General features: G+C 38.3%; 4 protein-coding genes across 8 annotated transcripts; all 4 read left to right on the forward strand.

The window, feature by feature from the left end:
- Positions 1-865: 865 nt before the first annotated feature.
- LOC113130234 (polymeric immunoglobulin receptor-like) lies at positions 866-6,807 on the forward strand. Its single transcript, XM_026306687.1, has 7 exons — positions 866-1,101; positions 1,663-1,980; positions 2,329-2,652; positions 3,439-3,753; positions 4,472-4,564; positions 4,843-4,895; positions 6,074-6,807. The coding sequence occupies exons 1-7, from the start codon at positions 1,062-1,064 to the stop codon at positions 6,320-6,322; spliced, it is 1,392 nt and encodes a 463-aa protein (XP_026162472.1). The 5' UTR covers positions 866-1,061; the 3' UTR covers positions 6,323-6,807.
- Positions 6,808-7,012: 205 nt separating this feature from the next.
- On the forward strand, positions 7,013-14,848 carry LOC113129985 (polymeric immunoglobulin receptor-like). 3 transcript variants are annotated; one of them, XM_033325223.1, is made up of 10 exons: positions 7,013-7,362; positions 8,360-8,665; positions 9,271-9,594; positions 10,015-10,323; positions 12,489-12,567; positions 12,598-12,617; positions 12,795-12,878; positions 13,216-13,271; positions 13,451-13,777; positions 14,440-14,848. In XM_033325223.1, exons 1-9 carry the CDS (start codon positions 7,314-7,316, stop codon positions 13,748-13,750), a joined length of 1,527 nt encoding a protein of 508 aa, XP_033181114.1. In that variant the 5' UTR covers positions 7,013-7,313; the 3' UTR covers positions 13,751-13,777; positions 14,440-14,848. The 3 variants fall into 3 exon arrangements, with proteins under 3 accessions (XP_033181114.1, XP_033181113.1, XP_033181112.1); XM_033325222.1 differs by having other exon boundaries at positions 12,489-12,534; positions 12,565-12,617; XM_033325221.1 differs by having other exon boundaries at positions 12,489-12,617.
- A 130-nt stretch (positions 14,849-14,978) lies between these two features.
- Positions 14,979-21,241, forward strand: LOC113130235 (polymeric immunoglobulin receptor-like). Of its 2 annotated transcripts, none has more exons than XM_026306688.1 (7): positions 14,979-15,690; positions 16,687-16,998; positions 17,364-17,687; positions 18,289-18,603; positions 19,291-19,424; positions 19,619-19,674; positions 20,024-21,241. In XM_026306688.1, the coding sequence occupies exons 1-7, from the start codon at positions 15,642-15,644 to the stop codon at positions 20,040-20,042; spliced, it is 1,209 nt and encodes a 402-aa protein (XP_026162473.1). In that variant the 5' UTR covers positions 14,979-15,641; the 3' UTR covers positions 20,043-21,241. The 2 variants fall into 2 exon arrangements, with proteins under 2 accessions (XP_026162473.1, XP_026162474.1); XM_026306689.1 differs by having other exon boundaries at positions 19,294-19,424.
- Positions 21,242-21,644: 403 nt separating this feature from the next.
- Positions 21,645-26,154, forward strand: LOC113129768 (polymeric immunoglobulin receptor-like). 2 transcript variants are annotated; one of them, XM_026305843.1, is made up of 7 exons: positions 21,645-21,847; positions 22,285-22,590; positions 22,841-23,164; positions 23,587-23,895; positions 24,006-24,080; positions 24,203-24,265; positions 25,227-26,154. In XM_026305843.1, the coding sequence occupies exons 1-7, from the start codon at positions 21,808-21,810 to the stop codon at positions 25,280-25,282; spliced, it is 1,173 nt and encodes a 390-aa protein (XP_026161628.1). In that variant the 5' UTR covers positions 21,645-21,807; the 3' UTR covers positions 25,283-26,154. The 2 variants fall into 2 exon arrangements, with proteins under 2 accessions (XP_026161628.1, XP_026161627.1); XM_026305842.1 differs by lacking the exon at positions 25,227-26,154 and having other exon boundaries at positions 24,203-25,215.
- Positions 26,155-26,513: the final 359 nt, after the last annotated feature.

The raw sequence follows: 26,513 nt of genomic DNA on the forward strand, positions 1-26,513 counted from the left end.
TAGATTTCAGCAGACTTTCAGCAAACTTCCGCATTTAGACTCATCATAACACCTGTCAAAGATTTAGCTCCTCTGAACCAAGCACATAAACAGCTCCTCTCCCCTCACATGTATATGCCACCAATGACTGTCACTAACTTTGTCCTCTCTGTCCCTGTATTTTCTGCAGGCGTCTGGTCCTGGAGCTGGATATTGCTGATGTGCAGTTACTGGCCCCACCAACCTGCACATTGTTTATTTGTGGTTTACTGTTGTTGTTCATTTCTCTCTCCTCTTTCTCTCTCTATTGTCACCAAGTGCTGCTCATTTGTTGGCTTTCTATGTAAAGTGCCTTCTATTGTTAATTGGTGCCATACAAATAAAACTAAATTGAACTGAATTAATTAATGCATGCAAGTTATAACTCAGGATGTCAAAGGCATGTTATGATTAACACATCAAGACATGAGTTCAGTGGCTGCTGGACAGTAATAAGGACATACCAAACAAACGATGATGGCGATGAGTGAGCCACATGCTATACATGGTACAAACCACAATGCTCCAGAGTGACTCAGCGTGGGCTCTTTGCTGCATGTCATAGGTTTCAATTCCACTATCTGTGTACTAGAAACTGCCCATTCACGATACGACTGAGTGAGACAGGTAAAACAGCCAGAAGTCCAAACAGTGCATGCTGATTTATCAAATTAAGAGAATAGTCAAATCAAATGAAATAGGAGAAGTGATGTGTAAGACAGAACTTCACAGCAGCAGTTCACTGTGGTTTAATGCAATGGGAAGGTAATGCAATGTGATTCACATCCTGTTGGCCTAATATAAATTCACACTCTTCCCCCTGACGCAGCGTTTACCAATGCAAGAAAGGCATGATGATGAAGGAGTGACAATTAAGACAAAAAAGGGGAAGGACCAGCAGAAAGGTGGGGACGAAGACTTTAGGAAACACTGAAAACCAAACGACTGTGAAGATAAACTGTGAAGAGGAAACTAAAACAACCAGCCAACCAAGTGGAGTTAAATCAACAAGGACCTACGATCTCAGCATTAAAACCAACATAATGAGGGGCTTTCTTCTACTCATCCTCACACTGATGGCAGGTAAAAAGGTTCCTGTCTACTTACTTTACAGATTAATGCAGGTGAGATACAGTAGCTCCCTGTGTCTAATAAAACAAACTGCACTAGGTTTTCATTTGGGCTGATGGAAGAAAAGACTATATTAAAACTCCTCTGGTGAACAGGTAGTCAACTTTGACCTTTACAAAAAGACAATATAAAATGTCAGGGATGTAACACAACATCAGGCTTGTTTCTGTTTTATCCTTATTAAGGTCATTAGGACTGAAACATTTCTGACTCTGTAGCTCCTGGTGGTTACATCTAAAAAGACACATGCTGAGCAAAGAGCAGCACATTTATACAAAAAATTAGAGACGACTAAAGAACAGACAGAATCACAAATCTGAAGAGAAGAACACATTTAGAGAACTAGAGCTCAAGTGAAGCAGCTACAGGCAGATCCTGGGTGATTATTAAGCCAGATCTTTGTAAGAAACTACAGGACAAAAAAAGTAATAAAAACAAATAAAAATATAAATACACAATTAAGAATCAGTTTCAGTGTCTGACATGATGTGAACTTTTCTCTTGGATCTACAGGTTGTGAGGCCTCATCTGAAGTGAAGGGATGTAAAGGAGGATGGGTTGAATTTAGCTGCAAATACCCTAAAGAAGGAAATATTGAGGATCAAAGTACTGAGGTAGACCGTCCCAATAAACCAAAGATAGTAAGTTCTGTAAAGAATATGTGGGAAAACAAAGACAACATTTCCCTGTTTCATGACACAAAGAACAAACGTCTCAGAGTGGTCATCAGAGAACTTAGAGACGAGGATTTTGGGAAGTACAAGTGTAAATTTTTCCAAAGACAGGGCTCAAAACATGACACCAAGGAACAGGAAATAAAACTGGAGAAGGGTAAGAAATCCTACATCTTATAACACAGCCAAGAAAAAACATAAACCATAAATTAGTGAAAATGTAAGAATAAAACACATACATCATAAACTGAAAGACCCTTGACTGTGTCTGTATTTAGGTTTTACATTACATGTACAACAACTGCACTATCAAACATACAAACTTATTACTATTATTATTAGTACAATCACATTTGGCTCCAGGTATTTGAAATAAATATTCCACATTCAGTAGAGTCTCCTCTTACTTCAAGTCATCATCTCCATGCTCGCCAACATGAAGAACAAATTAAAGTCCTGATCAAGATCAAATCTACAGATCTGACTATTTTACTTTTTCCTGCAGAGGACGACATCTGCAAGAGACTATTTAATCAAACTGCGTACAGAAACGCTAAAACCACCATCACATGTGATTACCCAGGAAACAAATACAGCTCCAGAGTCAAGTTCTTCTGCAAAGACAAAGGTTCCACCTGTGAGGACATTTTATCTACAAAATCTTCTCCACTGACAAATGGGACGTTCACTCTCACAAACACCAACAGAGGCTTCAGTGTGTCCATCAGTAACGTGAGCTCACAGGATGATGGTGTCTACTGGTGTGGACTGAAACCAAAGGAAGGAAGTTCCCGTGCAGCAACAAGAAGAATACAACTGAAGGTTCAAGGTGAGTAACAAACATCTCAATATTTAGCTCTTATTCAGGCGTTTTAAAATGAGTTGGCACAAACAACATTATACACACTGAGGTGGTGTATTGGTTAGTAGAAGGCAATTATCATAAAAACATATAGTACATTTCCACTGAATAAAACTGGATTGTTCAAACAAAGGGAAGGGAACGCAAGATTCAGTGTCATTTAAAATGATTTATTAAACATAACTGAAGAAAACAGTAACACACATGGGATGTGTGACATGGCAGTGTTCAGCAGTGAATGGCTGAGTGGAGGAAACATATGTGCACGTGTGGTCACCACTAGAAACTTTTAAAATAAAAAACCTGGAGAAGTGGATCCTTAGGGGGAGAGAGGAAATGAGTTAGAAGAGGGTGATCAGGGTGTCACCACATTAGACTAATGATCCTCCTTACCTTCGGTCTCCTGCAGGAAAACACAGTCAGGAAAAGAACAAGATGTTCCTAATGTTGTGACCACCCTCATCTGGGAGGACAAAAATATAGACACCTCTAAATACAGTTGTACAACGCATATAATTCCCTTTAATGAGGAACTCAATAATAAACATAGAACTGAATTATTAAATCACCTGAACTTTCACCATAAAGTGGAAAATGATGAGCTTCCTACAGACAAAGGTTACAGTAGGACTGTTGTAGTGGAATGGATTCATCCAGGTGTACCTAACAAAGTGATCAGTGAGTGTGTACTGTCTATACAAAGGTAGAGGAGGATTGTTTTTAGCACATTAATCTGTCTTTGTCTACCTGCAGACATCACCACCTCCAGGATATTCTCAACTGTTGGACAGGATCTCACATTCTGGTGTATTTACCCAAATGGTAGTTCGATAAAGAAATTCATCTGTAAAGGAGAAGATCCATCTGTGTGTCAACGTCTAGTAAGCACTGCACAGCGAAACATGAACACTGGGAGGTTTTCCATGAAGGACGACACAACAAAGGCAAATATCACTGTAACAATAAGAAACATGAGATTAGACGACAATGGGACATACTGGTGTGGAGCAGACAGCACTGACCCAGGACGCAGTGATGAATTCTTCCACAAACTCCTGATCACCGTAGGTAAGACTCCAGTGTTTATTTATTTATTTATTTATTTGTTTCCTTTGTTTGGCTGTAATCTGACTACTGCTCAGACTGTAGGACGTTGGTTGATGGGTGGTGAAGAATCATCTCCTGTTACTGTGAAGTCAACTACTGTATCATTTCAAATACTGTTGCATTCACTTTTTTAAAACCAAATGTATTTCCCACCTTACGAAATGTTTGCTAGTATATCACAGTAAAGGCTACAGTAACAACTGATTACTGATCAACTTCTACTTCCTCTGAGAACGACATGCTCACAAATAACTGTGTTTTGAAAAAAGAGCCATTTGAAGTTTCAGGAAACACGTGTCATACAAAATAGATATAGTCAGTAGAAAAAAAACCCTTCTTGTTTGAAAGAGTCCCTGGCACATAACTAGTTTTTCTGGTTATCTGTTCATTGTTTGCAGGGATCTGCCAAACTGTATTTCTACTGTTCTATACTTCATTTGATTACAGTTTCTGTTTCTTCAACCCAGTCAAGAGAAAGTACTGTTGTTTTCTTTCATGCAGTTACTGTTCCAAGCTTATGATACCAGTCTACAAAGTCTGATGGAAATTTTCATGTATGTTTTTAATCATTTCCAGGATCTATAAAATTGTATTCATTGTCTGTACTTTGCTATTATATCTGCACTTTCTTTGGATGTTAATGGGGACCGTCCCTGTGTCATGTGGTTTTGTCTTGCAGACGAATCCTGGTTAACTCTAGTCATAGCTGTGATCACCTCTGGCGCTGTGTTGGTGCTGGTGTTTGTGTTTTGTGTGGTCTTCTTCTGCAAACGTAAGAATTATTTTTTTCTTTTCCCAGACTACTCTTCATGAAATACACACATGTATAAACTTACACACTTATTTCTCAGTGGAAGCAGGTGGGCTGGCAAAGGGTGAATGAATGGATGGATTAATGAAGATAATAAATGTTGATGTTGTCTTAACTTGTCTAATGTTGAAACAAAGTGGTGAATACAAACATCACCAGGTGTTACTGACTCAAGTGGTGACATTAATCCACTTCCTCTTTTTGCATATTTCATACATTTTGTCATTTTTCTCTTCCAGGATCTGAGCGCTTAAGAAACGCAAGAAATAAAGAAGCACAGGAGAACAATGACGTAAGTGTAGATATTTGCGTAAATTGTTGTTCTCTGTGTGTGTGTGTGTGTGTGTCCATGTTGCCTGATGCAATGGACAATAATTTCAATTACTCACACATACAGTCATGAAAAAGAAAGCACACTCTCTTCCAGTTCTATTGTTCTAAAGTTCAGGATGTACTAAAGAATAATGTGATCCTTACCAGGCCTTACAATCTGTTAAATACAACCTCAACACATGACACAGGACATATTTCCTTTACAGGACTCTACAGGCCTCATCTTATTAAATGTTAAAGGTTAATAAAATTACTAGAAATTAGAAAAAGACTGCACAACTACAGCTGGTTGGGCCATTGAAACATGTGGTGTACTTAATTTTTCACATGCCACTTCTGTATTTTGGCTTAGTTTGGTATTAAATACAAATACAGGGGTATTTTTAGATTTCACTGCATGGACACCTCTGTCAAAGTGGCTGTTCTTCTTTGTAAATGACTGATCTACAACATGTGGCACAAAGACAAAGGTTCAAAAAAGACATTATGACACCCGGTGACATTTCTTTTACCAAGAGCTGTGGTGCAGGTCTGCCTGTGGATCACACACATCCGCCCACTGATGCCAAGTTACTCTCCTACACAATATTGACACTTGGTTAAGCTTCAATTTGGCACCAATGGTCCTGGCTGTTTAGTCAGACTAAGGCTCCACATGTAATGATGAAGTTATAAAATCTTATTAAGTAAAAACACAGAGTCCACAACCTACGCTGGCAGCTCTATGAGACAACTGACATCCACAGACCTGCAGTGCTAACATGAATAAAATCGGTTTGACAACATCTGTGTTGTTTCAGAAGTTCTGAGTGTAAACACGAACCGGTACAGCTCAGGCTGATGGGAATAACATTCGTTTTAGAGATACATCATCACAATCCACAGCATCGCACTAACTAAAATTAGTGCTACATGCAAACTCAGGGAATCACTGAAATCAGGAAGATCCATCCTTCTGTACCCATGAACGTCCATAAGTGAAAACATATATCTTAAATAAATGTGTCCCCTGCCCCATTGGATGGCTCTGTGGAGACAAGAGCAAAGTGTCAAAGTGTCTTTAAGAACCTCAGTGTGATTTAATGTGAACTGTTAGGATTGTGTACAAAGTGCTTATTCTGTGTTTCTTCCTGAAAGGATCACAGCTATGCAGAGATACAAGAGCTCCCCCAGAAGCCAAACTCAGGAACTGCACTGAAAACAGTTTATGCCACTGCCAACTTTCCCACACACCCTTCTGCCTCTATACTTTACTCCAAAGTCATTTTACCAACCTGCTCTGCTGAAGTTAAAGGTGACACATATTGTACTGTGACGGGCAATGGCCAAAGTTCTGCCTGCTCCACTGTCAACCAGCCATCCAGACTTTCTGAAGACCATCTCTGATCTCTGAACACAGCACAGCTGCTCTGAAGTAGTTCCTTTTTATTTTGAACCAGACACAGACATTATTTCAAAGTGTCTCAAACAACAACGACAGCAGGAAACCAAAGTTCTGTACTGTGTTGAAACATCTGTATTAAGTCTTTCATTTTCTCCCTGTTTTAGAAAGAATATGTAAATATTAATATGTTCATCGTCATGATTTTTTGATATCTAAGGAAACCTGATAATAGTAATTTCTACTAAGTGGAGCAACATCTACTTTTTGTGTTTTCTCATTTTGTTTGTGTGTGTTTGCCTTTTTTCTGGTGAATTCACCAAAGTGTAGCTACAGGATTTCTGTCTGATACACACTGAGCTACAATACAATACACACTGTTCTGCAACCAACAGTGAAGTTCAGTCCAAAGTGAACTACAAACTAAAAAAGAGCTGAGTCAGCCTGTCTGAACAATATTCACTAAAATAAAAGTTAATTCAGGACTATTGGACTGGGCACAGGTTTGTCTGACACTATGGGAGGAACAACAAACCATTTAAATCCATAATTCTGCATTTGTACTGCAGGTGTGTTATTGTATTTATTGTTAAACACTTGTTGCCTCTAATGTATTTACAGCATCATATAAAAAGGTTAAAGGGCCTGAAACATGTTAATGTGTTAGTTAACTGATCAGTGTCAGGGTTAGGGATGTGACTACATGATGATGACTAGTTGGTCTGAATGAACACACCAAGGTTTAGGCTTTAACAGATTGGATTTAGGCTGAAATACATCATGGATTATCTACAGTGTAGAAACTCTGCAGATTATACTGAACATATGCAAACTCAGAGTTCATGAAAAAAGAAAGAGGAAGATGATAAGAAACGGGTTGACAACTTAAAATATCAACACAGGAAACACGACGGTGCAGATGCAGGAAATCAACCAACCAACACTAAGAACTGACAGAAAGAAGAACAGCTGAAGTTTCTCACTGAGGATTTGAAGATGAACAAAATGAAAAACTTTCTTCTGCTCATCCTCTCACTGATGACAGGTAAAGATATTTACTACTCTCATTGTTGACATTAGCGTTTTGACTGATAAGTGTTAGAGACAAACCTCTTAAGAAATGAACCTCTTCCAACACATCCTGTGCTTATTTTTAGTAGTTACAACACAGTAGCGATCTGTAACACCAGTTCATAACTTCAAATCACCAGGCTCAAAAACTGTTTAATACATTTGATATTCATGTACAAATCTATTAGACCACAACCCAATGGAAGGTTTGGGCCACAGCTGCCCTGAACTAACAACGTTGGTGGTCACCAAAATGTTATATTTCTGTAATGTTAGTCCACCAGTATGTGTGAGCTCTTTACTCACAGTAGTATTTCTAATAATGATTGTTGTTATTCAGGAATTTTAGAATTTATTGTTTTACAAGAAAGGCAGGAAAAAAATCATAAGGTATATAATTATTTCTTAACCAGATCTCCAGGTAATTATTTATTTCCATTCCTTCATTAGAAAGTAAGTTTTAATGGGTAAAAGTTACACTTGATTCATTTTTACTTTTTTACTTATTTTTTACTTGTGTTTTCTTTCTGACTGATGGTCTAATAAATTTGTTAAAGATTGTATTTTTCCACCTCGCTGTGGTGATTCATCCCACACAGCGGTAAAGCAGCATAAAGGCTTATAAGGGGAAATTAAATTGTTACAGCAGTTATTCTCAATAAAAGTTATTGAATTTAACATTACTTAAATTACATAAATTAATAGTAATTAATAAAGTAATAAAGCAATTAACTTGTATGTAGAAAAGTAATAAAGTAATTATTTATTATTAATTTTTTATTTTTATTATTATTATAATTTAAACAAATGAATAAAAATACTCAGTAAGTTTAACTCTGATTTACTGTTTAACCCAGAAACGTCTGGCACGATGCAGACAGTGTATGTCCCAGGGCTTATTCAGACTGAATCACTGGTTTGTGTTTATTTCAGTGTCTGACATGATGTGAACTTTTCTCTTGGATCTACAGGTTGTGAGGCCTCATCTGAAGTGAGGGGATGTAAAGGAGGATGGGTTCAATTCACCTGCAAATACCCTAATTTAGGCGTATTTGTGTATAAAGAGATAGAGGTAGTCTGTCCCCAAAAAACTGAAATAGTAAGTGATGCAAAGAATGTGTGGGTAAACAAAGACAGAATTTCCCTGTTTCACGACACAAACAACCAAAATCTCAGAGTGCTCATCAGAGAACTTGCAGAGGAAGATTTTGGGAAGTACCAGTGTAAATTTTTTTCGAACTCAAAACTTGACACCAAGGAAGTAAAACAGGAAGATGGTAAGAAATCCTACATCTGCATCTCCATGTTCTTTAATTAAGTTACTTTGTAAATGTGTTCATGGCTATAAAAACTGTTATTACATGTGGGTCTCATGCCGTGTTTTAGAGTCACTGTGGACCTCTCAATGAACACTCCAAAGACAAAGTGCCTGGAGAATGAGTTTGCATGTTTCCCAACATGAGAAATGAAATGAAAGCTATGAAAGCTAACGTGACTTTTACTCTCCTCCGCCTCTGCCATTTTCGCCTTTATTGCTGCTCACCAAGTCACTGTGCGTTGCCACAACCTGCTACATCGCTAGATCTGTCTAACTGATAAATATATTCATTGACTATTTTAATAATCAAATCATTATTCAGTATCAGTATCGTTAATACTGATTAGTTGTTGCAACCCTGAACAGAACTACAGTCTCACACAAACTTTGGCAGAATCCCAAATTATCTCAAATGCCAGAGTATAATCTCATTTGTCCCCAGGTATTTGAAAAACATATTAAACATTTAGTAAAGTCTCCTCCTACTTCAAGTCAACAGGCTTGTCAACAGTAAAAGTCCTGATCATTATCAAATCTACAGATCTATTTTATTTTTTCCTGCAGGGAAGGACATCTGCCAGAGACCATTTATTCAAACTGCGTACAGAAACGCTAAAACCACCATCACATGTGATTACCCAGGAAACAAATACAGCTCCAGAGTCAAGTTCTTCTGCAAAGTCAAAGGTTCCACCTGTGAGGACATTTTATCTACAAACTCTTCTCCACTGACAAATGGGACGTTCACTCTCACAAACACCAACAGAGGCTTCAGTGTGTCCATCAGTAACGTGAGCTCACAGGATGATGGTGTCTACTGGTGTGGACTGAAACCAAAGGAAGGAAGTTACCGTGCAGCAACAAGAAGAATACAACTGAAGGTTCAAGGTGAGTAACAAACATCTACAGTCTGAGGTTTAATCAGGTACTAGAGAAGAACTAAATAATGTTGGTGGCAAATAGATTGAACAGATGGAACAGGAAGCCAGTAACAGAAATAGTAACAGATGAGTTTTTCCAGTGATTACTGAATGTTTTTGTCTGTCAACAGATGAGTAATACACATCTGCATATTTAGCTCTTTTCCATGTGTTAGAGGCTTATTCAGGTGTTTTAATATAAGTTAGCACAAACATTATACACACTGAGATGGCAATATAAGGCAATGATCAGAAAAATGAATACATAAAGTTAAAGTAATACATATTTTCACCTGGATAGTGGTCAATACAGTGCATATCAATTATTGAATGTGTAGGAAAGTGGGATAAAGATTAAGCACAGTAATCTGAATTCATTTATCTACAGACATTAAGACCTTCAGCAGATCTCCAACTGTTGGACAGGATCTCACATACTGGTGTAAATACCACAACGGTGCATATATAAAGAACTTCATCTGTAAAGGAGAAGATCCATCTGTGTGTCAACGTCTAGTAAACACTGCACAGCAAAACACTAGGAGGTTTTCCATGAAGGACGACACAACAAAGGCAAATATCACTGTAACAATAAGAAACATGAGATTAGACGACACTGGGACATACTGGTGTGGAGCAGAGAGCACTGACCCAGGACGCAGTGATAAATTCTTCAATAGACTTTCTCTCACTGTTGGTGAGTTTGCATTTGTTTCTGCCTCAGACTGATCATTTCTGCTGGAAACTGAGACACATTTACATTTTAGAATGATACTATTTTAAATACATTAATAAGTTTGTTGATGATTAATTATGTGGAGCAGTGGCCCTGTCATCTCCTAACACAAGGTTGTGGACCTGGGGCCTTTCTGTGTGGAGTCTGCATGTTGTCCCTGTGTCTGTGTGGGTTTTCTCCTCGCACATGGACCCGGGGCCTTTCTGTGTGGAGTCTGCATGTTGTCCCTGTGTCTGTGTGGGTTTTCTCCTCCCACAGTCCAAACACATGCAGGTCAGGATTAGGGTCTGAACCCAGGTGGACCTGGGGCCTTTCTGTGTGGAGTCTGCATGTTGTCCCTGTGTCTGTGTGGGTTTTCTCCTCCCACAGTCCAAACACATGCAGGTCAGGATTAGGGTCTGAACCCAGGTGGACCCGGGGCCTTTCTGTGTGGAGTCTGCATGTTGTCCCTGTGTCTGTGTGGGTTTTCTCCTCCCACAGTCCAAACACATGCAGGTCAGGATTAGGGTCTGAACCCAGGTGGACCCGGGGCCTTTCTGTGTGGAGTCTGCATGTTGTCCCTGTGTCTGTGTGGGTTTTCTCCTCCCACAGTCCAAACACATGCAGGTTCGGTTGGTTGGTGACTCTAAATTGCCCGTAGGTGTGAACGTGAGTGTGTCTGTCTCTGTCTGTCAGCCCTGTGATTGGCTGCTGATCTTTCCAGCGGGGCCCCTGCCTCTCACCCACTGCATGCTGGGATTGACTCTGCCCCCCATGACCCTCTGCAGGATAAGCAGTGTAGATGATGGATGGCTTTTCCCTCCATTCCCCACAATCATCAGTGTCTAGTCTCCACCACAACACCTGTACTACAAAAAGCCACCACTCACTCAAACTGTTTCATGTGTTGATATAATTTGAACCTGGATCAGACTGTAGGGGCGTCATTAAAAAATTACATGGATGAAGAAGAAGCTACAGTAATTATTGATCACTGTTGGACTTAAACTTTCTCTTATGAAGTAACTACAGTAAATATCCTGAGTGTATTTTTGATCTTTTGAGGTTCAAGCATCAAAACTCTTAACATGACTATCAACAGTTAAAGAAATTAACTCCCTCATGCTGAATGTGAAGAAGCAAATCTGTTTCTAAACCACAAAAAGAGGTCACATTAGGAGGAAGTGGTCTGATACTCAAACTCAAGGTGGGTGAGAGAGGAAGGTGGGATCTGCTTATACAGGACTATAATAACTGGAACTGAAGTTTCCAAATACTGTTCTTACAATTGATAATATTTTAGAAATGATTTAAACCAAGGTTTCCCTAAAATTTAATAACCTTAACATTACTATTATTTCTGTCCACAACTTATCATTAGCTGTTCAAAATAAGCTTCACTCTAACAATCACAGAGAAGGATCCTAATGTTTTATGTCATGGCTGTGCTCCCTGAACTGTAAATGAATCAAACCTTAAAAAACAACAGACACATTATTCATTATTACTCATCTCGATCTACATGTATAATCTGTTTAGCGTGATCAGCCACTATGTACAAGTATTTGACTTTCATGTTCAAGTGGCAGATGTGAGATCAGATCAGTCAGATGTGACGCTCTAATGCTGACACAGGACTCAAAACTGCATTTTAGTCGAACATGCAAACAAAATCAAGTCAGTGCCACCTCTAAATATATTTGGTAGCACGTGTGCAAATAATTGTCATCGTGTGACCAATATCTATGAAAAAAAGTTCATTTCTAGCCCTGAGGCAGGTTTGGTCTAAGTACAAACACCTGGTTTTGTTGCTTTTTAAGCTCTTACTTTCATTTCCTGAACTTCACTTTCACCATCAGAGGAGCAGGAGCTGCAGTGATGTCAGATTCAACGGCTCCTACTGACTTTGTCCTTGTGAACAAACAATAAGTTGATAGAAACAGGCCACACAAAAAGAATTCAACATTTCTGATCAAGCTTGATGCAGAAATAAAGAACCAAATGTTTGCAAGAATTAAGAAATAAATACATTTTTTCTTTTGACTGGTTTACCAACGTTTTGTTTGAATATTGTCTCCTCTGACGAGACCATGTTCATTTAGGAAAACCTGAATATTTAACATTAATGCATTTGTGCCTGTTTTCAGTGACACCAACGACAAACACATCTCCTGCTATTTCAACCCAGTCAACATCTGCACCTGCTTCTTCAACCCAGTCAACATCTGCACCTGCTTCTTCAACCCAGTCAACATCTGCAGCTGCTGAGAGTCAAGGTGAGACAGTCCAAGAAAAGCAGCAGCAGCAGGAAGATGCTCAAATGTTTTAAAAACACCTTTACAGATCAGTTTCTGTACAGTTCTTTAACACAGACAGTCCTGAGCAGTAATGACAGGCACTGACTGTTTTAAACTGTGCCTGACATTTTCCTCACTGTGTGGTTTGTCTTGTAGGAGACTCTCACTCTGTCTTTACTGTGATCGTCTGTGTTGCTGTGATGCTGCTGCTGTTTGTCATCGTTTTGATCATCTACAAACGTAAGAACGTTCATTATCAGGCCACAAAACGTAAAGTTCACACATGAACATCCATGTTTTAAAACACTAAACCACACTATCAGTGTCACGTCTAACAGGGCCACAGCCCACATACTGTGGGATGGTAGGAATCACTGAACAGGATATTACTCCTGTCAGGAAATGAATCTTCTTTGCTCTTTTTTGACCATGCACTGTGACAGTAAAATCATAATCAACAGAACCAAAATACTAAATCAACAATCCAACTCTGCTGATTGTAAATGATGTAAACAGGCAACTGTGTCTCAGTTTGGTTAAACACCATGAAATGAACTTTCTATTATTTCTCTGCCAGGATTTTCACAGTCAAAAAACCCAAGAAATGGAGCAGCAGCACAAAACATCAGAGAGGTTAGTGAAGAAATGACTGATCACTAGTTTTATCTGGAGGAGGCCAGCAGATGGCAGTGTTGCACTGAAATTCATGTTTCCATCTATTAACATGTTTAATTATTCGTATGGAGATGTTTAATTATTGTTAGGACCAAATATAAACTGCTAAAACTGCACTTTTCGTTCTTCCCTTGAAGGACTATGTCTATATGGAGTTACAGGAGCGTGTCCAGAAGCCCGATGTGAACGTGATTTATGACAACACCAACTTCCCCACAAATGTCTCTTCCTCACTGATTTACTCTACCATCAACTTTCCAAAGAGCTCTGACAGAACTGGTGGAGACACACTGACTGTCAAACCCAGCTCCCCTACCTGTGAATATTCTATTGTGAAGTACAGCCAAAGTCCAACCTGCTCCACTGTCACTCAGCCATCCAGACCTACAGAGGATCCTCTGTACTCAACAGTCAACAAGCAACAGAAGCAACAATGAAAGATCAGCCCTGCCATGAATTTATGACTTTTACCACATGTATGGTGAAGATTTCAGCACCTGTGTTTTTAAAGTCCTGATGACATGGACCACACATACTCAGTGGAAAGTCTGCATCTTTGCTGCCTGTTTACGTTGCCTGCTACAGAGTTAGCTGACCAGCTGAGCTGCACTTGGCAATGGGTTGTGCAGTCAGACTAAGAGTTCACAGTCATGTCAGCAGTTCTGTTTCTGTACGTAAGCACAGTGCTGCTCTGAGCTGCAGCAAATACCAAGGCTGGCAGGTCGTGCTCACAATGATAATCCAGCTCTAAGGAGCATTAATGGAAACGTGATCCAAGTCTGAACGATAAAAAGTCCCAAACCTTAACACACAGATGAAGCCAACAATGTTGTGTGGTGATGTTCAATGAGCAAAGTGAACTGTGAATGTGCTTATTCTGTTTCTTCCTGAAAGGATCACAGCTATGCAGAGATACAAGAGCTCCCCCAGAAGCCAAACTCAGGAACTGCACTGAAAACAGTTTCTGCCACTGCCAACTTTCCCACACACCCTTCTGCCTCTATACTTTACTCCAAGGTCATTTTACCAACCTGCTCTGCTGAAGTTAAAGGTGACACATATTGTACTGTGACGGGCAATGGCCAAAGTTCTGCCTGCTCCACTGTCAACCAGCCATCCAGACTTTCTGAAGACCATCTCTGATCTCTGAACACAGCACAGCTGCTCTGAAGTAGTTCCTTTTTATTTTGAACCAGACACAGACATTATTTCAAAGTGTCTCAAACAACAACGACAGCAGGAAACCAAAGTTCTGTACTGTGTTCAGTGTAACACTGTGGTTCAATAAGGTGTTATCCTGTGTTGCTTATGAAAATCATTAGCTATTCAATTTAAGAAAAACAGTTTGACGTAACCTGCTGAACTTCATGGGAACAGCTAATCCAGATGTGGAGAGGCTGCATGGAAACAACTGTATTAAATCCTTTGTTTTCTCCCTGTTTTTGGGAGGATGTTTAAATATTCATCTGTTTATCTTTGTCTTTAACAAAGGAAACCTGCTAATATTAATTACTGCCAAGGGAAACAGCTACTTTTTGTGTTTTCTCATTCTGTTGTTTGTGTTTGCCTTTTTCCTGATGAGGTGTATTTACAAAAAAAATAATAATAAAATAAAATGAAATTATAAGATTTGTTGACTGATTCACTTTGATTCACCAAAGTTTAGCTACAGGATTTCTGTCTGATACACACTGAGCTACAATACAATACACACTGTTCTGCAACCAACAGTGAAGTTCAGTCCAAAGTGAACTACAAACTCAAAAAGAGCTGAGTCAGCCTGTCTGAACAATATTCACTAAAATAAAAGTTAATTCAGGACTATTGGACTGGGCACAGGTTTGTCTGACACTATGGGAGGAACAACAAACCATTTAAATCCATAATTCAGCATTTGTACTGCAGGTGTGTTATTGTACTTATTGTTAAACACTTGTTGCCTCTAATGTATTTACAGCATCATATAAAGAGGTTAAAGGGCCTGAAACATGTTAATGTGTTAGTTAACTGATCAGTGTCAGGGTTAGGGATGTGACTACATGATGATGACTAGTTGGTCTGAATGAACACACTAAGGTTTAGGCTTTAACAGATTGGATTTAGGCTGAAATACATCATGGATTATCTACAGTGTAGAAACTCTGCAGATTATACTGAACATATGCAAACTCAGAGTTCATGGAAAAAGAAAGAGGAAGATAATAAGAAACGGGTTGACAACTTAAAATATCAACACAGGAAACACGACGGTGTAGATGCAGGAAATCAACCAACACTAAGAACTGACAGAAAGAAGAACAGCTGAAGTTTCTCACTGAGGATTTGAAGATGAACAAAATGAAAAACTTTCTTCTGCTCATCCTCTCACTGATGACAGGTAAAGATATTTACTACTCTCATTGTTGACATTAGCGTTTTGACTGATAAGTGTTAGAGACAAACCTCTTAAGAAATGAACCTCTTCCAACACATCCTGTGCTTATTTTTAGTAGTTACAACACAGTAGCGATCTGTAACACCAGTTCATAACTTCAAATCACCAGGCTCAAAAACTGTTTAATACATTTGATATTCATGTACAAATCTATTAGACCACAACCCAATGGAAGGTTTGGGCCACAGCTGCCCTGAACTAACAACGTTGGTGGTCACCAAAATGTTATGTTTCTGTAATGTTAGTCCACCAGTATGTGTGAGCTCTTTACTCACAGTAGTATTTCTAAACATAATTATTGTTGTTATTCAGGAATTTTAGAATTTATTGTTTTACAAGAAAGGCAGGAAAAAAATCATAAGGTATATAATTATTTCTTAACCAGATGCCCAGGTAGTTATTTATTTCCATTCCTTCATTAGAAAGTAAGTTTTAATGGGTAAAAGTTACACTTGATTCATTTTTACTTTTTTACTTATTTTTTACTTGTGTTTTCTCTCTGACTGATGGTCTAACAAATTTGTTAAAGATTGTATTTTTCCACCTCACTGTGGTGATTCATCCCACACAGCTGTAAAACAGCATAAAGGCTTATAAGGGGAAATTAAAATGTTACAGCAGTTATTCTCAATAAAAGTTATTAAATTTAACATTACTTAAATTACATAAATTAATAGTAATTAATAAAGTAATAAAGCAATTAACTTGTATGTAGAAAAGTAATAAAGTAATTATTATTATATATATTTTTTTATTATTATTATAATTTAAACAAATGAATAAAAATACTCCGTAAGTTTAACTTTGATTTACTGTTTAACCCAGAAACGTCTGGCACGATGCAGACAGTGTATGTCCCAGGGCTTATTCAGACTGAATCACTGGTTTGTGTTTATTTCAGTGTCTGACATGATGTGAACTTTTCTCTTGGATCTACAGGTTGTGTGGCCTCATCTGAAGTGAGGGGATGTATAGGAGGATGGGTTGAATTCAGCTGCACATACCCTAAAGAAAGAAATACTGAGTATCAAAGTATTGAGGTAGAACGTCCCAAAAAACCAAACATAGTAAGTTCTGAAAAGAATGTGTGGGAAAACAAAGACAGAATTTCCCTGTTTCATGACACAAAGAACAAACGTCTCAGAGTGATCATCAGAGAACTTACAGATGAGGATTTTGGGAAGTACAAGTGTAAATTTTTCCAAAGACAGGACTCAAGATCTGACACCAAGAAAATAAAACTGGACAAGGGTAAGAAATCCTACATCTTATAACACAGCCAAGAAAAAACATAAACCATAAATTAGTGAAAATGTAAGAATAAAACACATACATCATAAACTGAAAGACCCTTGACTGTGTCTGTATTTAGGTTTTACATTACATGTACAACAACTGCACTATCAAACATACAAACTTATTACTATTATTATTAGTACAATCACATTTGGCTCCAGGTATTTGAAATAATAATTCCACATTCAGTAGAGTCTCCTCTTACTTCAAGTCATCATCTCCATGCTCGCCAGCATGAACATCAGTTTACCACAAAGGACAAATTAAAGTCCTGATCATGATCAAATCTACACATCTGACTATTTTACTTTTTCCTGCAGAGGACGACATCTGCCAGAGACCATTTAATCAAACTGTGTACAGAAACGCTAAAACCACCATCACATGTGATTACCCAGGAAACAAATACAGCTCCAGTGTCAAGTTCTTCTGCAAAGACAAAGGTTCCACCTGTGAGGACATTTTATCTACAAACTCTTCTCCACTGACAAATGGGACGTTCACTCTCACAAACACCAACAGAGGCTTTAATGTGTCCATCAGTAACGTGAGCTCACAGGATGATGGTGTCTACTGGTGTGGACTGAAACCACAGGAAGGAAGTTACCGTGCAGCAACAAGAAGAATACAACTGGAGGTTCAAGGTGAGTAACGTATATCTAACTAGAATTACAAATGTATTTATTGTTTAAGATACATAAGCAAATTTCAAAAATGCAGTTTCCTACTGTTCAGTGGAAAAGAGTGTGAAAGGGGATTTGGACCAAGACAAACTTTTCTCTTTTTTCCTTCCCTTTATTTTTTTAAATGCGTGAAACATGCTACAGCAACTTGGCACTGAACAACGTGCTCTCGTACTGTAGCACTGAACTGTTTGCCTGATGTTTGATGTTTACTCTGGAAATTATAATAAAATAATCTATATTATTAAACTAAGAATAGATCCCATATACATATAAAGGGAGGTGTTGTGGCCACCCTCATGTAGTAAATATAATGCATATTGTTTTAATTCAGTTTTATGTTATACAATAAACATAAAAATGAATTTAAAAAAAAAAATCACCTACACTTTCACCATAAAGTGAAAAATGATGAGCTTCCTACAGACAAAGGTTACAGTAGGACTGTTGTAGTGGAATGAATTTAATTATCCAGGTGTACCTAATAAAGTGATCAGTGAGTTTGTACTACGTATACAAAGGTGGAGTAAGATTTCTTTAATCTGTCTCTGTCTACCTGCAGACATTACAACCTCCAGCAGATCTCCAACTGTTGGACAGGATCTCACATACTGGTGTAAATACCCCAATGGTGCAAATATAAAGAAATTCATCTGTAAAGGAGAAGATCCATCTGTGTGTCAACGTCTAGTAAGCACTGCACAGCGAAACATGAACATCGGGAGGTTTTCCATGGAGGACGACACAACAAAGGCAAATATCACTGTAACAATAAGAAACATGAGATTAGACGACACTGGGACATACTGGTGTGGAGCAGACAGCACTGACCCAGGACACAGTGATGAATTCTTCCACAAACTCCTGATCACTCAAAGTGAGTTGGCAAACATTGCTACCTCAGGCTCACTGTTTTTGGTGAAATTGACACGTTTGCCTTTAGGAAGTACACCCTTTTAAATGCACCAGCCAAGTTCTTACAGTGTGCATTTGCCATGGCATTCTTTTCAACATCCCAAAAACCTTTCAGTGGGGTTAATATCAGGTGGAATCTGTGGTAACTAATTCATGTTTGAAAATGATTCTTTCTTGGTTTCACAGTTTGAGACCCATGAATCTTGGCTTTGTCACACTGGAATACACTTGTGACGGAAGAAAAAATAAATTGATGCGATAACCTGGTTATTCAGTACATTCAGGGAGTCAGCTGACCTCATTTTATTGCCAATAACATTGCTGATCCTGAACCTGACCAACTGAAGCAACCTTAGATCGTAACACTGATCATGTCACTTCTGCTGATGATTTTCAACTATTTAACTTCACAGAGTGTTTTAGTGGTCTCTCATCATAGACACTCAGTTTCTTCCTAACCATACTTCTTATCTAAAGTTAAAGATTCAGGATATAATGTGTTTGACAGTATTACACAGATACAAAGAAAGCTACAGTAATTCCTGACTGCTGGACTTAACCCTTTATGTTATGAAGGTACTATAACAGATTCTCTGTGTGGATTTTCGATCTGTTGAGCTTCAGCCAACAAAACTCTTTATTTTGACAGCAGAAGAAACCAGGTCAACAACATCTGCACCAGCTGATGGTCACACTCGTGTGGTCATTACTGTGATCGTCTCTGTAGCTGTGATGCTGCTGCTGTTTGTCATCATTCGTGATCATTTTTCCTTATCTACAAATGTAAGAGTTATCTTTATGCAGAACATGAAACACACGAGTACTTACATATTGTAATACAAGACCACATTCACATACTTCTCTATTCTCATACTTCTCTGTAAAAATGTCATACAAAGCTGCCGGATACTGTGTGTATGTCTCAATGATTTCCTTTTGCTTGTTTATTTCTTTCTGTTTTATTTTTTCTCTGCCAGTTTTTTCACCGTCAAAAAACCCAAGAAATGGAGCAGCAGGCCAACACATCAGAGAGGTTAGTGAAGAAATGAATTTGAGAAAATTACTGATGATTAGTTTTATTCAGAGGCCAACAGACGGCAGTGCTGAAATTTCCACCGAAATTTCCAAATGACATCCGTTACATCACAGGGATATTTTATTTATTTTATGAGAAGATTTATTACATGTAAATCAGTTATTGTTGCTTTATGCTCACCAGTGCAGACTTTTTCGCTAGTATGAAACACCAAATGTGTAACAAAGACATGTGAACATCTAGAGGCCCTGTATTAATGTGTGTGAAAAATACTGTTTGTTTAGACAGTGTTTGTTAGGACTGAATATGATCTGTTCAAACTGTATTTTTCTTTCTTCTCTGGAAGAACTACTGTAGGTCTATGAAGAAACAACCAACTTCCCCACACACGGCTCTTGACCAACTGATTTACACAAAGTTGTGGTGACACACTGATCGTCAAACCCAGCTCCCCTGCCTGTGAATATTCTACTGTGAAAGCCAAAGTCCAACCTGCTCCAGTAATCATTATCATGGCTCCATTCATACTAGCAGGTTTATTGCAGATAATGTATATTATATGTGTATGTGTATAATAAAAAATATATATATATATATCACAGTACGTCAAGAATGAAGCTTGATGTTTTGATGTTTGACTGTCATCAGTAGAAAGTTGATCCAACAGCTCCTGGGACATCTGTCTGTTGATCATTGGTTATTGTGAACTTCGTGAACAACTGCTGGGCAGACTGTCACACACTTTGTTCCAGACAATTTGGTTCCCCTCAGGATGGAGCTTAATGACTGTGGGGATCTTCTGACTCTCTAACGCCACCAAATGTCTCCAATTATCATCAAATACCTGCATAACTGAAGTTCCATCAGCCTCAACTCTATTTACTGCTATCTGTATGTTAGTATTATCACCGTGAGCATGTAATCAGCTGCGAGGATGACAGAATGACTGCAGACTCAGTGTTGTTCAAGTGTAAAAATTATCTTGCTCATTACATACAATCTTTACTAACTAAATCCAGTGTATCTTCGTCAGTGAAGTTTATTTGTATTTGAAAATGTTTCCATGGGATCCTCCTTCAGGTGCTTATTCACCACTTCCGAGGTTAGTTTTGCTGCTGATGAATTGTACAGTGATATATTAACTGTTTCAATTACTTTGTCCACCCCATCCATATCCGTGATGCTAGGTTAGCCCTCTATGACCTACGAATCCACTAGAGCATATTTTTACATTCTGTAGTGCCAGTTTTGAGAGCATTTCAAAATGCGATACATCAATACCACCCCATTAACCCCATTAGCAGCAGTTTCTTGTGGTTTTGTGCCTCGAGTGGAGACTTAAATAGCCATGTGGTTCACATGCTACTGTATTTATATAGCAGCTGTCAGAAATGTGTGTAATATATAACTCAGACAGTGGGAGAAAAAAGTTAATTTAAGTACTACAGTATATGTGGGTATCACATATTCCTTAGAAATATTGTGAAAATGCTTCTGGTTAAAAAAGAAAAAAGGGCATTATCTCAGACCTAACACCAACAATACAAAGTACAAAACTAGCTGGTGAACACAGTGGAGCATTTAGCAGCTTCAAATATATTCCCATTAGTGGAGACCAAACATAGCTGGTCACACCTGGTTTCTGCCTAACAGCTTGATGTGGAAATAAACAACTACTCAGCAACTAGTTCACCATATCAACTTAAAAACAATGTCAACACTGCCTCCAGTTTGGAGTATAATTCCCCAACTTTCATCTTTGTTCTCCAAGTCACTTTTTAACTTCACTGAAGTGAAATAATAAACAATGATAAAGTTGCATGTGCAATTCATGGGCCACAACTCAGTTCTCTGAACTGCACCCACATTTTCCTCACTTGCCTTATTTTGCAATGTCAGTTGTATTTTCTGTGGTAATAAAGTCATGTATGATGGGGAGGAAGTGCTTTATGACGAAGCCACAAAAAGGGAAGGACAGATACAAAAGAAGGATGAGTAGTTTTGATGTAGACCTAAATTACAGCTGTGCAGAGAGATCAGCAACAAACTAACTGTAGACCAACATAAAAAGCATAAAAAACAACTAGTTAAATAATCTCACAGAGGAGCTAGGAGCCCAAAACCAACGACATGAAGAGCTTTCTTCTATTCATTCTCTCACTGAACACAGGTAAAAGATTACTCCTACTAATTTTATTGTTACACTGTATCACAGCACCTAAAAAATCCAGCTTATTGTCATTGTCCTAGTCTGTTAACTTTGCACTGATCTAACTAAAAAATGCATATGCAGATTATAGTTTGTTTACCACACAGGGCTTGCTCTTTTTTCAACAATAAAATGGGTATCTATGAGCGTAAATGTAGATCTATACATATCTAATTTGATGGACTTTGTCAAACTATCAGTATAAAGTCAGTTTACCTGAAGCAAAGAGATTATTTAATTTTTGCTAAACACCAAGCAAGTTTTAACGATCTGGCTTTAATTAACTGAGAAACTGAAGAAAATCAGGGAATAAGGTGTTAGGGAGTAAATTCAGACCACATCTGTTGTTCTGGGATTGTTTGTGTCTGATGTGATGTGGATGTTTCTCTTTGTTACAGGCTATAACAGTTTCGCCTACTCTGAAGTGAAGGGCTGCACAGATGGATGGGTGGAGTTTACCTGCAAATACCCCAAACCAAGAACAACATATCAATGCGTTACAGTTTATCACAGACAAGAAGCCAGACGAAGCACTGAGAAGGACACATGGGAACACAAAGATAGATTTTCTCTGTTCCATGATACACAAAGTAAAAACCTCAGGGTGGCCATCAAACAGATTGAATCTAAGGACTTTGGGCACTACCAGTGTATATTTTACTCAGACACTAAGTCTGACACTGAAGAACTAGAGCTGGAAGTTGGTAAGATACACTCATGCGGGATCTCAGATGTCACACACGTAAAGCTTACTTCTAAATTATCTGACATTTTGAACTAATCTATCAGAAAGAAAATCTATTTGCCAGGAAGATCAAATTCTAATAAAAACAGATGGATGAATGAATGAATGATGTAAATAAACACACATTTTACTAAGTCTGAAAACGCGTTTCCATCATGTGTTAGTACTAATAATACAGTGTTTTGTATGTTTTACCTTTGTTTCCCCAGGGAAGGACATCTGCCAGAAACCATTTATTCAAACTGCGTACAGAAACGCTAAAACCACCATCACATGTGATTACCCAGGAAACAAATACAGCTCCAGTGTCAAGTTCTTCTGCAAAGTCAAAGGTTCCACCTGTGAGGACATTTTATCTACAAACTCTTCTCCACTGACAAATGGGACGTTCACTCTCACAAACACCAACAGAGGCTTCAGTGTGTCCATCAGTAACGTGAGCTCACAGGATGATGGTGTCTACTGGTGTGGACTGAAACCAAAGGAAGGAAGTTACCGTGCAGCAACAAGAAGAATACAACTGAAGGTTCAAGGTGAGTAACAAACATCTACAGTCTCTGAGGTTTAATCAGGTACTAGAGAAGAACTAAATAATGTTGGTGGCAAATAGATTGAACAGATGGAACAGGAAACCAGTAACAGAAATAGTAACAGATGAGTTTTTCCAGTGATTACTGAATGTTTTTGTCTGTCAACAGATGAGTAATACACATCTGCATATTTAGCTCTTTTCCATGTGTTAGAGGCTTATTCAGGTGTTTTAATATAAGTTAGCACAAACATTACACACACTGAGATGGCAATATAAGGCAATGATCAGAAAAATGAATACATAAAGTTAAAGTAATACATATTTTCACCTGGATAGTGGTCAATACAGTGCATATCAATTATTGAATGTGTAGGAAAGTGGGATAAAGATTAAGCACAGTAATCTGAATTCATTTATCTACAGACATTACCACCTCCAGCATATTCCCAGCTGTTGGACAGGATCTCACATACTGGTGTAAATACCCCAACGGTGCATCTATAAAGAAATTCATCTGTAAAGGAGAAGATCCATCTGCGTGTCAACGTCTAGTAAGCACTGCACAGCAAAACACTAGGAGGTTTTCCATACGGGACAATAGAATGAAGGCAAATATCACTGTAACAATAAGAAACATGAGATTAGACGACACTGGGACATACTGGTGTGGAGCAGAGAGCACTGACCCAGGACGCAATCACCAATTCTTTCACAAACATCTGATCACTGTAGGTAAGGTATCAAACAGTATTCTGGTTTCCTGTGTTCCTCAAAAACCTAATTTCTAACAACAAACAATTTAAATCTATTGGTGCTTGTATTCTCTATTCTGCTGTTTTCAGTGCCACCAATCCTGCCTGTTACCACCTCATTGCCGCCTTTAATACACCCAGATACTGTAGTTAACAGAGGCTGTGGTAAGAAAGCACGTTTAATGGGCCTAAAATACTGGACTACATATATTTAATCAAGGGTAATATGTAAAATCCCTTAATGTTAATAGCAGGTGCTGATGATCTGGTTTGGTTTTGTCCCACAGATATAACACATGTGTCAACCATTGCCGTGCTGCTTATGATCATCACACTGTTCGTCTACAAAGGTAAACGACTTCAAACACACCATATAAATGTACACAGACTGTATCACCCATCTACCAGTTATCCTGGCACATACAGGGTCAGATCTGGGCTGGAGCCCATCCCAGCTGACACTAGGTGGGAGGCAGGGTGCACCACGGACAGATCACCGACACATAGAGACATACAAACACTCACAATCAGATTTATGGGTAATCTGAAGTGACAAATCAACCCAGGCCCAATCTGCATGTGTTAGGACTGTGAGAAGATGCCAGAGAAAGCCCACACGGGGAGAGCATGAAACAATTTATCAGAACACACTTTAATGGCTTGATAATAAGCTTTGAAAGAGTTTGGAGTATTTTGTGAACAGGTATCGGTAAGCAAGTATAGGTAATGGATGAATGGATGGATGTTGTTTATACAGCCAACAGCAGCTAGTGGCCAACATGTTTTTAAACTGGTGCTGACTCAGTGTTTAACCATTCAATGTACACTATGTCATCCAGGGTTCCTGTTGTGCTTGGAAAGTACCTACCCAGATGTAGGAGCTAAAAACGTCCCTCAAAGAGTCATCTAAGAACTATTATTAACAGTTCCGGTACTTTGGACACACGAAAAGGGGGAACTTCCTCCAACAGTTCAAAGAACTATGAAAAAGTCCCCTGCTCTAAAAGTATCACTTCCCAAAATTAAAATTAGACAACTAATCACAAACTTGTCATGAGCCGCTATTAGGATTAACTGCAGCCACTGCACCAAGACAGCATCTCTCTTTCTCTACTTTTTGTGTTATTTCACCATGTACTTACATACAAGGACATAAACAGTATATCCTAAGTGAATATATGGTACTACGGCAAGATGTGCAAATACAACTGCAGGCAAAGCAGTAATAGAATACTTCTAGTTAATTGAATACTGTAAGTGTATGGCAGTTGTTCTGTTACTGTTATTCTTGTGTTCCCTTCTCTTTCTCAGAATGGAAGCATTTTCAGCTTGTAAGAGAACAAGCAATGGCAAGATCAGAGGCTTAATGGGGAGGTGTGTATGTGTGGATTTAAGCAGAAAGACAACGGACTCTAGACCTGCAGAGCGGCTGATTTCATTGCTAACTTTCTGACAAGCCCCTCTCCATTACTGCACTGCTCCATCCACAACTTCCAAAACAGCTCAGGCAAAGCTGATGTACTGATACGCCCAACAACTCAACAGTCCGCATTGTTTTTGCTTTTCAGTTGTTTTATGTTTTATGCACTGCTAAAGAATGCAATCTCAGTTCATTTCATTTTCCAGACTTCCAGATGATGTTGTGAAATGCCTTATTTTAACAAACCAAAACCCTAAACCCTCAAGATATTCAGTTTAGCTGCAATTGAGCTCTTAATGCAATTTTCAGTTCAGTCAGGTCACTAAGTCAGTTTAGATAACTTCTGTAGTTTAAGTTTGACTAGGGACCACTTACTGTTTAATAAATCTTACCTGAAATCCATGTAAAGAGTCAGACATGTCCAGATCCTGGGACGACGCCTGAGCTCCTTCAAGTGCGTCATGTCCTCGTGCCCAGTGAAGCTCCTCTACGTCTAATGCTTTGACCACAAAGAAAAACAACTGCACAGCACAAAGTATAACAGCCATAAATAACCAGCTCATAACAGGTTCTTGCACTAATACATAATTAGATTTTTTTCCTTTCTTGATAAATAAATGAAATAATAATAATAATAATTTTTATAAATTAAGCCTCTGTGGCTTTTCCAAGTTATATTATTCATAGAGTTTACATTATAAATTTCCTGACAGTGACAGCAAACCATTATTGTATGTGTTATTAAAGAGATCTGAACTTAAAGTAAAAACTATTTAATCTTCATTTACCTGTTTGATTTAACATTTAAACATATTGCCATGGACTATTTACTCTTATTCATTTCTACTTGAATGTGAATTGATGATTTCTTTCTGTTTTTTGTATTTTGTTCTATTAAACTGTGATACAACCAGCAGCAGTCATTGGGGTGTCTGACTATTTTAAAACCAGAAATAGAAATGTCAATGGTAATGTTTACATCAAACAAATATTTCATATATTTTCATTCCATATTCCACTGGCATCTTTAAGACAGACTTTGGTTTAAATCTAACTACAAAACATGAGACAACTAGGCCAAGCCATTTAGGCTAGCTCTTGCTAAGTTGCTGAATTTATAAAATAAGATTTTTTAAGTTAAAAAACAAGGCTGGCTGAACAAAACCAGCACTGAGCTC

The sequence above is a fragment of the Mastacembelus armatus genome, chromosome 5 (genome assembly GCF_900324485.2).
Source record: "Mastacembelus armatus chromosome 5, fMasArm1.2, whole genome shotgun sequence".
In the NCBI taxonomy this organism is placed as follows: Eukaryota; Metazoa; Chordata; class Actinopteri; order Synbranchiformes; family Mastacembelidae; genus Mastacembelus; species Mastacembelus armatus.

What these genes read in the sequence shown, in the direction of transcription:
- LOC113130234 (XM_026306687.1), top strand. Translation starts at nt 1,062, where the DNA reads ATGAGGGGCTTTCTTCTACTCATCCTCACACTGATGGCAG. An exon ending in CATCCTCACACTGATGGCAG is followed by an intron (nt 1,102 to 1,662) that starts GTAAAAAGGTTC and finishes TTGGATCTACAG; the next exon opens with GTTGTGAGGCCTCATCTGAA. An exon ending in CAAACTCCTGATCACCGTAG is followed by an intron (nt 3,754 to 4,471) that starts GTAAGACTCCAG and finishes TTTGTCTTGCAG; the next exon opens with ACGAATCCTGGTTAACTCTA.
- LOC113129985 (XM_033325221.1), top strand. Translation starts at nt 7,314, where the DNA reads ATGAACAAAATGAAAAACTTTCTTCTGCTCATCCTCTCACTGATGACA. An exon ending in AATACAACTGAAGGTTCAAG is followed by an intron (nt 9,595 to 10,014) that starts GTGAGTAACAAA and finishes ATTTATCTACAG; the next exon opens with ACATTAAGACCTTCAGCAGA. An exon ending in TGCAGCTGCTGAGAGTCAAG is followed by an intron (nt 12,618 to 12,794) that starts GTGAGACAGTCC and finishes TTTGTCTTGTAG; the next exon opens with GAGACTCTCACTCTGTCTTT.
- LOC113130235 (XM_026306688.1), top strand. Translation starts at nt 15,642, where the DNA reads ATGAACAAAATGAAAAACTTTCTTCTGCTCATCCTCTCACTGATGACA. An exon ending in CATCCTCTCACTGATGACAG is followed by an intron (nt 15,691 to 16,686) that starts GTAAAGATATTT and finishes TTGGATCTACAG; the next exon opens with GTTGTGTGGCCTCATCTGAA. An exon ending in CAAACTCCTGATCACTCAAA is followed by an intron (nt 18,604 to 19,290) that starts GTGAGTTGGCAA and finishes TTATTTTGACAG; the next exon opens with CAGAAGAAACCAGGTCAACA.
- LOC113129768 (XM_026305842.1), top strand. Translation starts at nt 21,808, where the DNA reads ATGAAGAGCTTTCTTCTATTCATTCTCTCACTGAACACAG. An exon ending in AATACAACTGAAGGTTCAAG is followed by an intron (nt 23,165 to 23,586) that starts GTGAGTAACAAA and finishes ATTTATCTACAG; the next exon opens with ACATTACCACCTCCAGCATA. An exon ending in CAAACATCTGATCACTGTAG is followed by an intron (nt 23,896 to 24,005) that starts GTAAGGTATCAA and finishes TGCTGTTTTCAG; the next exon opens with TGCCACCAATCCTGCCTGTT.